Raw genomic sequence first — 14,423 nt, 5'->3', positions numbered from 1 at the left:
TCTGGATATTATAGCTGATTAGACCAAAGCTAGCAAGCTAAAATATTAGGTTCAATGGAGATAAAAGCAAATACATGATTTAAAAAAAAAAAACGTTCAGTACATTTCACAGCTTGTATACTAACAACACTACTAATCAAAAGCGGCCAATAATGCTATAACCTGGGACTAACACTAGATAGAGACTTGCAAAAGCAACAAAATTAACAAATTTGTTCATCCTTTTTATCATGCTTCACATCTACTGAATAGAGAAACCAAATTCAAGATCTATTATGGTTATATTCACTTTGTGTTGAATTATCTTGCAGCCTTTTGGGGATAAACTTCTAAGATCATTTATGATATGCAAGTGACACAAAACAGAATGCTAAAGGTGTTATTTTGAAAAACACAAGGTTTATGGGACTCATGACCTTTATAGAGAGCTTAAGTTACTACCAGTCTGTGATATTATTAAATTGGATAGTGCAAAGTTAAGTCATAAAATTGCGAATAATCTAATAGATACTGATATTACTTTGAGAGAGAACTGTAACATTCATAATTACTATAGAAGGACATCAAAACTTTTATATTTTGCTTAGTGCAAAGAACATCAGCAGGAAAATAATTACTTCAATGGCTATACAATGGTAAAATGAATTCCTGAAAGCTCACTAAATATTGATAATTTCAAAAAGCCTGTGACAAAACTCCTGTTGGAAAATGTACAGTTTGTTTGTTTCTATTGTTTTACGTACATGTATTTATTTTTTTCTTTTGTAACCTGTTGTAAACAATATGTTTTTTTGGATTCAATAAATAAATAAAAAATTTGACATTAACATTTAAAAAACACACTGACTTTTCTGCACAAATTGTAATTTACTAAGGAAGACAAATAAAAGTTACTTATCTGTTTTACATGCAGAAGATTGCAAAAAATTTGTAATTGCAGATTTAGGTTTGGGTAAGAATTTCTTACAACTAAATGGTTCTGCAATACCTGGAACATCGAAGGGAGAAGCATCTTGAAAATAAAAGGATGTGAAGTGAGGTAAAGTGCCAATAGCTAAAACAGAGACCAGTTTGTATAAATAATAAACCAGTTCCCATATATCATAAAGTTAAACAACATTAGATTTACAGTTTCACTGTATTCTGTAGCATTTATAGTGTCTAATGTCTATACAAGACAATGATACTTAAAAAAATGTTTCCTGAATCCAATGATTGTTATATTTCTTTGGGAATGATATAAAAGTTTACATGTTTGTATCATCTTCAGTGGGATAGAATACAACATAGAAAAATGTATGTATAAATTAAGTTGCTATTTATGTATTCATAAATTTACATGTCACATGTAATAAGCCCTGTTCAGATAAATATTTATTTGCAGTTAAGAGAAATCAAATCAAATATATTAACTCCTAAGAAGAGATAATTGAATGATAACTGAAAATAAGTAGCACATTTAGTAAACTATTATGCAGGTACATACTGGCATTTCGTCTTGATTTCATACAATATAGATCAGTGCAGAATGGAAAATAATGAAAAATGCATCAAACAACTGTCACTTTGACTTTTTATCATTTTGTCATGTTATTCAATCAATTTAAACACAAAACATAGTTACAAGTAGTGAAACTTGAAAACAAGTCATTTATAATTTAATATTTTAAAGTGCCATGTTTCATCATGCTATTTACAAATAATATATAATAGGAAATGATTAAGAGTATGGAGTGCAATCATCCATCCCTATTTGTTAAGTAGTGTACCGGTAATGTGAATTGGAAAGCAGGCACTAGTATCTTGCACAATATCCTTTTAAGGGTTAAATTGCAAATATAACTGTATACCTTAAGAGGATTGACACCAGGTGACAGAATAAAGAATATAGGTGTAGATGGGCTTGATTCTTCATATGATTTGGAGAACTCTACACTTCGTCCTTCGGTGTATTTTGATCCCAGTTTCTCTTCAATGAAGGCACTACAATCAGTAAAATAATTACAAATGAAACATTACCTGTAACATATAATCATTTTGCTGAATGCGCTTCAGTACAAACTAAATGCAATATAGTTGAATGGAATTAAAAATTATGCAAAGAGCCCATACTGACATAATATGATGATTAACTTACACACACACACACACACACACACACTAACGCGTGTGTGCCTGCATGCACAAATGTTTGTAATAAAAAATTAGAAATTTTATTCTTTCCATTATGATAGAATTTAATTGTCTATAATAAAAAAAATCCAATCTGGATACTGTGACAGATTTACGATGTGTGTAAACAACTTCAGATGTGACTGAATACATTTGACACTGTACTGTGTAATACACTCACTATACAACTAATTTAGGAAATAATTAATTATGATAATTTAACATGTAAATGAATTTAGTGTCAAAATTACATTATTAACTGTAATTGTGCACTGGCAACAAATATTCTGCATTTGAAACCATGTTAGGAAATTAATGACAATAAAAGATTATAATTATTTTTGTCCTATTTTTAATTTACATGTAGAATGTTTTATACTGGCCTGTGTATTAGGGTTACGCATTGTAGACCTCTTAACTGAAAACACAAATCTGCAGAAGTATAAGATTGTTTCTATTGCAAGATAATACAATTGATTCAGAAATACTCTATGAAAAACCTAAATAACTAAATGACCACACAATGACAGAGATAGGTGTTCAAGTGTACAAAAGAAAAAAAAAAAAAAAATTTATATATTATAAAAAATACTAGAGAATAAACTGCTATTTTATTAGTCTGTGATTTTTTCTGCAAATATGATGTACATTTTTTTTGCTGTTACCCACTCTGGAAATTCCATTAAGTGAGAAGAGGGCAGCTACCTTGGGCTGTTGTAATTTTTGGGTTGAATATATGAGGAATTCTTTGTTAGTAATTTTGTATTTTGTCAATGTAAAATAACAGTAACACTGAAGGGGTTGTTTTTAAACTTCTATTCAACATCAACATTTTTTGAGCTATGCCCTAGTAGGTCTGGTCTTCTATATTTATAATGTGACAAATATTCCTTAATTCTAGTTTCATTTTTAAAGTATCTGATTGCAATTGATGATGAGGAAGAGTTAAAATTTTTTTTGTACTTTGTTGCGATGCAGTTTGGAGGAAGTTTAAAAAAGAATGTACTATCATATAGAAAGAATACACCCATCCGTGATGCTCTTAGAATTAAACTTTTCTGTTCTAAACATTGAAGTTGCATCTTATTCTTCTGGGTATCTTTCAACTGCAGGTCAACATATTTGCATAAATTTTCTAAAACTGTTACTCCTCCAATAAGTGTACTTTTTACACATTGTTTGTGCTAAATTCAACAATATAAAATTTTTTAAATGGGTGTATATGTCTGATTGTGGTAATCTCTTCTTTTTCTTCTGTTTGTAAAGCATACAAAGGTTCAACACCTCATACATAAGAAAAGCTCTTGTACAGGTGATCCAAGTAAAGTTCGATGCTTAACAAAGCACCAGAAATAAATCACAGGAAGAAAAAAGTAAAAACAATGTCATTAGTACCAAAATATGAAAATAACATTATAGATAAAACAAATATTCATTGGTAAATAGAAATCGCTGTAATTCATAAATTATCAAAGTGACATTCACTATACAGTGACAGGGTCATCCTGTGTTCCCAATAAATTTGTACTGTGAACAAATTTATTGGATCTCTTTGTAAACAGAAGGTAATCCTAGATAGTCATCTCCTCTTTTCTACCACATGGTCCTTCCCCATCAGGTGATGATCCAAGTATAGAACAAAGTATATACCTGACTTGTGCAAGGAATGTAGAAGCCATTCCGGTGGACTCATGGGCAATCATGGGCTGAAACTTTAACTGCACTCTAGCAACAAATGAGGCTTAATAAAAGCAAACCATTTTTGATACTATCAACGCTATCTCTTAGATTTTCTAAGGACTTTTTAAACGACCCTCATAGTTTTGTTATTGTATTTTGACAATTGTGCTTTTACGAATATTATTAATTAAAGTAATATTCACATCCATTTTCAACTGCTATATGTTTTATGATGTTTATTCCATTACCAAACTTTTCTTTGTTATTATGTGTGTATTTCATTGCTCTATAAATCATATTGTATGTGTTAAATTCTATGAAACCAAGGATGATTTGATTTTTTATGAATTGTTATATTAATTAGATGTAGGTTTTCTATATATTAATGTTAAAATTTGGCTGTCCTTTTTTATTCCGATATTGACATCTAAATAATTTAACATTCTGTTATTACCTAGTTCAAATGTGAATTTGTTTAATTATTAAATGTCCATTGTTTATCACTGGGTTTTATATATATATATATATATATATATTATACGTTTATCAACATACCTTGTCCATATTGAAACAATGCATTAATTTAGTCTCAAAATTCTCCAAATATATTTATGACTTAATAGCTAACAGTGGAAATCCCATACATAAAATATTTTTTTTGTGTATAAAATTTATTATTAAATTCAAAATAGTTTTGTTGATATATATTTCTTATAATAGTGATAATACCTTTAATAAATTTTGCATCATCTTGATTACTTTTTAATTTATATTTTATTATTTTTATGGTATGGTCTATAGGTATGCTAGAATACAAGTTAGTTATATCATAACTAACCATTCTAGTGTCTTTGTTTATATCTAAGCTATTTCATTTATTTATTAATCCATAACTACTTTTTATATTAAGTGTAATAGGTAAATTCATTCTACTCCTAAGAATTTTATCTATTATTTTGGATGTAATATAACAGGGGGCAGGTTTAAAATTGATAAAAGGTCATATTGGGATGTTTAAATTTTGAATCTCAGGTAGTCCAGTTAGTTTAGGGACAATTGGTTCAAAAGGATATATTTTATTATTATTATACTTATCAACTGATCTGGATTTTTTTATTAAACTGTTGGTTACTTTTGGAAATTTGTTAGTTGGGTGATTAATTTCCTCAAATTTATTATCAAATATGTATTGTTTCATTAAGTCATTATTTTTTTCAACTGTTATGGCAACCGGTAAATTTGTTTTATCTGATTTTACTATTAAAAGATTGTATTTAAAATCTTTTCTTTTCTCATTCAAAATCAAATCTTTTTATGATAACCTTTCCCAACATAATTACCAAACCAGAATTAAACAGTCTTTCAATTATCTGCTTATCATTTTGCTCTTTATCAAAAAAGTCTGAAATACACAAGTTCCTTATAACAAGCTGCCTTCACTACATACAAAGATTCCAAAAAGGATTTACTTGTGGATTAGGCATATTACTCTGTCAATCAATTTTTAAATACAATATAAATTAGCTTTTGTGTGTATTATGTTGCGATATGATTGTTTTAGTATAAACTTAAATTTATATTATACTTAATAAGATTATATATATACACACATCACAAATATAATAATTGTAAAGTAATGATTGTATATATAATAATTTAGTAGTAATAAGGATAAATTTATAACAAATAACCAACTTTTATTATTCTATGTATATTTAAAATAAATAAATGTATTATCATCATAAATGCATTATTTATGATTATAATTGATTAATAACAAAAAATACAGATTGGTTAAAGGATACAGATAAAACATTAGAAATGACTTTTTTATAGAGAAGAATGAAATGCATGATTGTTTTAAAAATTAATAATAAATAAGTAAAGTAAATGATTAATATCATGTAAATGTTGAACTGTACAAACAATTTTGAAGAAAAACATAATGAAAAAGCAGAAAAATTGAGCAAAAGAAATAATTCTTCATTAGTTAATTTACTTACGCAACTGCATAAGTCATTCGATCTGGACGAAGAGCTCTCATCATGCATAGCCGCTGAAGAGCAGTTTTATTTTTCCATTCTTGGGGAAATTTTTCTCTTTCTGGGCACTCACATTCAACAAATTTTTTCCAGCGTTTAAAATTGCTTTCAATGTCTCTATCAAGGTTCCTGTAAAATATTAAAAAGCGGTCTAGTAAACAATAATCTAATGCGACAGATTGATTGGCTGGGAGAACTAAAATCATGATGTTCATGTAAGAGTTATAATGATAAGACTAATGATATACTTATATGATGAGACTTACAAATGATAGATTTGTTATATAATTTACCATCAACCGAAATTTAATAAACAAAGAATAAATAAATATCACAATTCTGTGCACACAGAGTTTATCATTAACTAGACTTACAATTCTCTAAAGATGAAGAAAGTATGATCAGATTCATTTATTTAATAAATAAAATATAATAACCTAGTAAGGTAATCTAATAATCTATAATCTAGTAAGGTAGATTTAACAATAAAATCTATCTTAATAACAATTTTTAGAGTATTCTAACAAAATAATTTAACTAAGAATCTATTGTTAAATAAATGAGCTTACCACATCTGCTGACTATATATAGAAAATTTTAACATTACCACTTCTATTGTGATATCTTTCAATTATTATCTGAAGTGGGCACTAGAATTATATATATATATACAAAATTCACAATTAAAATATTTTTTCAACCAATAAACATAGAAAAATGAAATTTAGCAAATGCTTCTAGCTTAAAACAATCAATTTTTTCAGCATGAGACCACCCACACCCCAAGTATCCAGGGGACTCCCATGAGGTCAACAAAAAATTTTAAATTAAAAGAGTAGGATTGTGACACTCATTTTAAAGGGCACTGAAAAACAGATATTTTGGTGTAAAAAAATTTGGCTTTAACAATTTTAACCAAGTTGGCAGTATTTAATATTTTTCACAATTAGTTTCAAAAGTTCCCTATAATAAAAAAAAAAATAAAACTTAAACAAATAAATCCTTATCCACTAAGCTTAAGTATGAAACCGCTAAAATCAAAGAATCAGAAGTAGGAGCTTCAACATAAGCCTCTGGTAACCACAAATGAAACCCAAATAAAGGAAATCAAAGGATTCAGAGGTTTTTGTGGTCTTATGTAGAAAAGACATCATTTTGATGTAAGAGCATTTAAATACCTCACAAAACTATATTTTTCACATAGTTTCAAAATGGTTTGAAACTATCAGTGAAAAAGATTAAGTACTTTCCCTGCCTGCCTTTGCTGCACAAGCTTCTTTATGCTCTCGAAAAAAAAAAATAAAAAAAGGTTTTGGTTGAGCAACAAGCCATGTATACACCCCTATCTTTAATTCTTGGTTACAGGATAATCACTGGCTAAATCTGGCTTAAATCTGCATTGAATACCGTTTATTGTTATATCTCTTTCTGATAAAATTCCAGTACTGGACCTTATAAGTCCCAAAAAAAAACTGTTAACGCCAATTTTCCTGCTGACAATTAACTTTTGAACTTTTTCCTAGAAGATGACTGTGGATGTTTCCATTCTATACTCTGCCACTTACTGTCTGGCTCAAAATGTTTCGTTACTAGTGATAATTCTGTTCAAGAATCATATACATATATATACATGTACATATATGTTGATGACTGAATAATTTTATCCACAATGTATTTGAATTTGTGTTTCTGTTGACAACACTGCCATTTTTTCATCCACAATTGCTGTGCACTGTTTCTGACTTCACTTTTGGACAGATTTGAAGTTGATAAATTAGTTCTATTGTTGTAACTGTAATTTAAGCATACCTGCTCTGCTTTTCATTTGCACCAAAGAAGAGCAGCAGTAATCTGTTTTTTCTGGTCTGATGTTATCAGAAGCCAAAAACTTTAGCACAATATGGAAACATTTTTTACCACAATGATGTGTTTATGAGTGGATTGAAAAATTCCAAAATGGTCTCATAAGTGTTATACATTAAGAAGGACCCAGATACCTGTCTACAATACAACTGCCAACAACAATAAGCACATATGATGACATGGTCTGAAAGATAGACAAGTGGGTATGGATAAAGTGGCAAGTAATCAATGAATAAATATGCTTCAGCCTATAAAATTACTCACAACAAACTTAAGTTTCTGCGAGGTGGGTCCAAAAAGAACTCACAATGATGCATAAACAAAACTGTTTGAACATTTGTAATTGAAATTTGGTCCACTATAATAATGAAAATAATGCTTTTTTATCATAGCTATTTAAGGATATATATATATATATAAACCTTAAATTACTCATGAAAAAATCATTTATTCCTGATATGCTTGCCAGTTATTATTGGTAGAGACTTTTTTCAAGAAGAGAATATACAGAACATAAAAACACTTTGACCATTTGTCATCTCAGCTAACCCAAAATGAGAATTTAGACCTTTAGCTCATTCACAAAAATTTCTGTACAGAAATTTTAAATGTTAATTTTAAGAAAATTCATAGAAGTTTCTGACAAGCTATTAGAATATATTTACTAAAATAGAAAATGCAATGAATATTATATCCATTTGAAATTACAGACGCAGAATATAAATAAAAATTTAAACGTCATGAGAACAGATTTTGTAAAACTAGTTTGCTGAAAACAGTAAATAATAATATTTTTTATTAAACAATTTTAAAAATTAAAGGATAAATAATTAATTTACTAAATGATATCATTAATCATTTAACTGAACCTAAATTCATCTTTGCTGGATAATGATCGAATTCCACCCCAGCTTGTATTAGACAGAAAATCTACAGGACTGGTGACATGAGGAGTGACTGGGAACCGTAGCAAAAAGTCCAATTCTTGAGGAAGGATTTCTTCATTCATTGATAAAATCTGTGAATAACATAATAAACTAATTATTTAATATTATTCTTTAATATTAACTCATTATTTAACATCACATATCTAATACCTAATTTGAAGCAATTTATTTTAATTACACATATTTTGAAAGACCATAATTAGCAAGTTAAAGTGACATAATTTTCATTGGTATGTTAGTTAAAATTAAAGCTAACAGAAAATTAAATCTTAAATTTTCTGTTAATAAATAATAAATTAAAAAAAAATAATAATAAAGAAAAAATAATTAAAAAAGACTATTAAAAAATATAACAACATGGCAATCATCACCTGGTTGTTAAATAGCTGCAACATCGTATTTATTAGGGAACTCGAGCTATAATTTATTTTAACTTGGCAGTTATAGAAAAATAAGCAAGACCTACTAAAAAATCCAGGCATCACATACACACTTACTATGAACAGTTTATAGATGGCAATAACATTGTAGAAGACTTTCTCTTTTGTAAGGGTATCACTGCTAGTGCAATAGCTTGTCAAGATCCTTGACACTTTTAATCTTTCTTTCTTTTTCCTGTTTAGCCTCCAGGAATTACCATTCAGATTTTACTTCAGAGGATGAAAGAGGATGATATGTATGAGTGTAAATAAAGTGTAGACTTGTACAGCCTCAGGTCAACCATTTCTGGGATGTGTGGTAAATTGAAACTCAATCACCAAAGAACACCAGTCTCCATGATCTGTATTCAAATCTATATAAAAGTAACTGCCTTTACTAGGATTTGAATGCTGGAACTCTTGACTTCAAAATCAGCTGATTTGTGAATATGCGTTCACCACTAGACGACCCCAGGGTTAATCTAAAAACAGTTTGGAGTGGACTAAGTGCACTGGTGTCTATGCTGATGGTGCCCATTCCATGGACATATATACATTTTATTAAACAGATCATTTTAGATTTAAATTTTATTTTAATAAACAATCAAATATTAGTTTTAATATCTATCAGACAGATGCACTGCTGGCAGAAATTAATTAGTTTTATTAAAAAACTGGAAGGAGAAAAAGATATTTCCTTCATCTTAAAATTATCAATATTTTAATGGTTATTTAATTTTTAATATACACATCTGGTGACATAGAAAACTGCTATGAAAATACTAATGAGGATGTATAAAAAATAAAAAAACAATAAAGTGATTTTCTATAACTCATTAAATTATGAAAAGCTAGGAAAATTCATATTAAAGATAAAAAATGATTCGATAATATGATATTTATCCAAAATTCTAATTTAAAATTGTCCATTTAATTTGATTACTGTTTTTATAAAAATAAGCAAGGTAAATAGTCTATACATTATAGAATAAATTTAATAAATTAATGATATCTGTTCAAGTAAACCAATAATTTCATGTCTGGCTATTATTTACATGAACCAGAATGCAACATAATTTATAATGGAAAATATTTTAAAAATATCAATTCGAATTACCAGAGTAAATATTTAAAAAATATTAAATATTGATATTATTTGTTTAATGATTCAACTGGAATAATTCACAAAACAAATATATCTCTTATTTAGATTAAAAATCATTCTCCACACCGCCATACAGTTATTCTACTGTCTTCACAGCTGGCAACTGATACTATCAATTATAGACATCCTTTAGTGTCATCTACCTGCTATACAACACTCAGTGCTCTATTATACCCTCTTTTGTTCATATAATCTCACATCATTTTTATTCCATGATCATCCACCGTCAAATCAAGTATACACATAGTACCAAGGAATTGAGTAAAGGGCATTCTTTATCAAATACTTAATTTTTTAATTTATTTAATTTTGGTTTTGAACTAATAGAACTCTCTGCAATGGCATAGAATGCCACTGAGAATGAAGATAATGCCCAGTGCCTGAAGCGCCCCCCCCCTTAAACTTACAAACTACAGAGACTTAGTGTTTGTCATGAAAATAGCTCTTTTTTTCGTTATGATTTTTAATGCATCATCATCTTTTGATTAGAGATTATTAGTGTTATATAAGTGCTATGAGAACAATCCATAAACTTAAGGTATATACAGATCACATCAAACACTCACGAAAATTACTCACATCACTTTTCTCACATCAAACTACTTTTTTAAAACAAAAAAGTATGCTGTAAATTCTGCTTTGAATAAAACAATTTATTCAGTTGTTACACAATCTTAAAGTTTTTAATTTAAAGATCAAAGATTTACTGCATGCTTCCATTAATAAGAAAACTGAAAACATAAACTGTGAAAATTAAGTCAGTAAGCTAACCTGAAAAGCCATTTGAGAGGAAAAAATCAACTTGTCACATTCAAACAATCCTCGAGTAGTGTAAATGAATACAAAGTAAGTAATACAATCAATTAGGTTCACAACACGAGCTTTTACATCTTCTGCTGGTTCTGATTTCTCTATTGCTTTTTGAAAAACAACACTAAATGCCTGAAAAAATGTAAAAATCAATATCAGTACTTCATGTTAGTTCACACATTTTTAATTATTTTTTTTTCTTGGACAAGAAAAAATTTTTGTGTTATTGTTGCCCAGAAAACAAAGGTGTGAAATATAAAAATAAAATATAAAATCTTTTTGTAAGACAACAAAAAAATTAAAACAAAACAGAAATGTAAAGTAGAAATTTTTACTCATATCGAAAAAAGAGGTTAAATGACAAATGATTGCACAAATTTAATTTAACATTAAGTGCAACTGTATTACTACTTTTATCTTTTAAAAATAAATTTTCATATGTATCATACATTTACTATAGATTTTACCATACTTATACAATTCTTAACATACTATGGGAATTGAATCCATACTTATTTACATTATTATTTGCTTGCCAATCCTTCAGGAATTATATTTACATCATTATTATGATTTGTACTGAAACTATTCATGAAACATGTCGACTTGTCACGGTTTTTAAACACTCAGAAAATAAAATAAGAACATTAATACACTTAATTAATAACCAAGTACCACTGTAATTATTCTGTTTGTTTCTGTTGTCTTGACAAAGTTTTTTCGTTTACTAATCAGCTTTTATCTTATCCTTCTATTCTAACTATTCATGGAATTCATTACATTTATATTTTATTCTATCAATCTTATACTATATTGTGTATCTTCCATTTTTTACCTATTTATGTCAAACTGCTTCTACTGCTTATTCTATGATAGCTTTTTACAGTAGTAAAAAAATAATAATAGTTAATAATGTTTTTATATTCTATATTTATAAAAAATAAGTTACTATATATAAAAGTATCATATCACTGATTATAATACATAAGTGAAAATTTGACTTTAAATAAGTGAGGCAGACTGCTTATTATGATGCTTGGATCCTCCATAAAATTCGCACTCTAATCAATATAGTAAAAGGCCTACATGACAGCAAAAGGTCAATTGTTTGGCTGAAATATTCAATGCCTTTTGAAATTGCCAAACTGAATGAAACAGATTAATATTATGGTAAAAATAAATGATTGTCGTATAAATTAAATAAAATGGGATGGGAAATTCCTTAGAAAGTGATTAATCCTTGGTCAGATATGTGATATACAGCACTCTGTGATGGATTATTTGATTGAACTGGATTATTTTTCAGTTGGATTGTTGCTTAAATGATATGTATTGTAAGTAACTGAGGATTTTATTAGTATTATTTTTAGAAGAAAAAAATACATATACCAGTACATATATAGGAATGTAGATTAACATTATCTTTTGAAAACTAAAACTGTTTTCAATTTAAGTCACTTAAAAAACAGTTTATCTTATTTTTATCTTTACTAATTTACATTGTATTTTTTTAATGTTAAATCATGATAATAAAAAGTTATATAACTGTAGTCTTGTCAATATATGTAGACTAAGATAAAAACACAGACTCTTCACATAAGTATTAATGAAGGCAATGTAAATTTTAAATCAATAAATTTTATAATTTTTCTTAAATATGTAATAAAATTAAACGAATAAAATAAAATAAGGAGCTGACTAATTGATTTAAACAGAGAGAGAGAGAATAAGAGCTGTATCAGCAATCTTGATTAATAAGAAAATTATATTTATATCAGTGTAACCTGTATTTATCTAAATTTTGGCTTAGAGTAATGCAATATAAAACAGTAAGTACTTCAGTTCAAGTGGCAGTGGGATCATATCCCATGAGATCTTGCTTATGTGTGATTCCAAATTTATGTTGGCCCTCCTTGTATTGCTTAAATGAGTTAAAACAAGATTTTGTTCAATGTTATAAGACTATTCATCCTAGAATGATATTTAGAGTATATACAACAAGAATAAATCCTGATGGCTATGTAATCTCTGCTTTTGTAGCAGTCTTTCCATCCAAACAGCTGTTAGTCTTATCTAAAACATGCAAATCTAAAGATAGCAGCACAAATGAAAACTTCATATTCAGAAATGCACTAAATGTAATTTCTTTATATTATGCACAACCTTCTCAATTCTAATTATTAACATCTGAAATGCTAACTCATATTTAGTGACATTGTGTATTTGGTAACAATTGATAGATTCCTGAGATAAAAATCTATCAACTGTCAATATTAGTTTAATTTTAAACTAAATTTCCTAAATTCTTCTTTTCCATCCGAAATCAGATAGTTTAAGTCAGTAGTTTAAGTCAAGATATAATCCAGAAGACTGTAAAAACTAAACTTGAGGATCTTAAGACCCTCCACATTAATGCTACATGGGGATAAAGCAAAAATGATTACCTGATTGTAAAAAGTGTATAAAAATGTTTAACTGTTTACTATGTAATCATTTAACTTGCCTTTAGTGAAAACTGATAAATGGGATTAATAGTATTCAGTTCATTTAAAATGAAGTACAACAATGATGCCCTTGCAGCAGCTGGTCTGTAATGTTCGCGAGCTTCATCTATCTTTACTGAAGTCACTTTAGCTTCTGAAACCTTTTGCTCAATTTCTGCAGCAGTTCGCTTTGTAGTTTCTAAGTTTTCTACAAGTGCAGTGTCACCTAAAATATTACCTAAAAAATAAATAGTACTAATAAAGCTAGTGATATTAACAAATTTTTGAAAGTCAGTGTTACAGTAGAACCCAAATTAAGCAAACTTAATAAGAACCATGCTACCTCAGCTAATTTAAAACACAAATAATACAGAATCTCAGATGGAATCTGATTTTTGCATGTTAATGAATTTAATAACAGATAAGAACATAGAGAAATTCACTTTTACGCTTATTGTGGTATATCATAATACAGATTTTACGTAAAAGGTTTTTTCACATTGAAGAGATATATTGTCATTTTAGTCCTTTTTGAAGAGTTTACTCGTTCTTTTATTTTTAATGGTAACACGTTTGTTTTCATGAAGTACATAATTGCCTCAGCTTAATACATCTAAAGGTGTGTTTTCCCCTGTTGTTCAATATACAAAATATTGTTTCAATAACCATCTAAATCTTGGGTAAACTTTTTGTGCAGTTCTTTCTGTGATTATCATCACTACCATTTATTTTAAATAACTATTTAGTTCTTGCCATTTAATCATTTGATTTTGCTTACCCTCATTTATTCACTCACCGATTATTTTTTCAATTAAATCTTTCATAACTGGTAAGCAACTTTT

General features: G+C 28.0%; 1 protein-coding gene across 1 annotated transcript in view; it reads right to left on the bottom strand.

Annotated features, from left to right (window-relative positions):
* The window catches only part of Dhc93AB (Dynein heavy chain at 93AB), a 493,152-nt gene that overhangs the window by 58,013 nt on the left and 420,716 nt on the right, over positions 1-14,423 (bottom strand). Inside the window, exons 65-69 of the mRNA XM_075354875.1 lie at positions 13,602-13,819; positions 11,060-11,230; positions 8,627-8,775; positions 5,856-6,023; positions 1,851-1,983 (exon numbers count right to left, since the gene is read on the bottom strand). Of these exons, the coding sequence (XP_075210990.1) occupies positions 1,851-1,983; positions 5,856-6,023; positions 8,627-8,775; positions 11,060-11,230; positions 13,602-13,819 (839 nt within the window). The remainder of the gene's footprint in view (positions 1-1,850; positions 1,984-5,855; positions 6,024-8,626; positions 8,776-11,059; positions 11,231-13,601; positions 13,820-14,423) is intronic.

Source organism: Lycorma delicatula, chromosome 1 (genome assembly GCF_047948215.1).
Source record: "Lycorma delicatula isolate Av1 chromosome 1, ASM4794821v1, whole genome shotgun sequence".
Lineage (NCBI taxonomy): Eukaryota > Metazoa > Arthropoda > Insecta > Hemiptera > Fulgoridae > Lycorma > Lycorma delicatula.
Note: the sequence above shows the minus strand (reverse complement) of the source record. Positions and strands in the feature narration are given on the sequence as shown.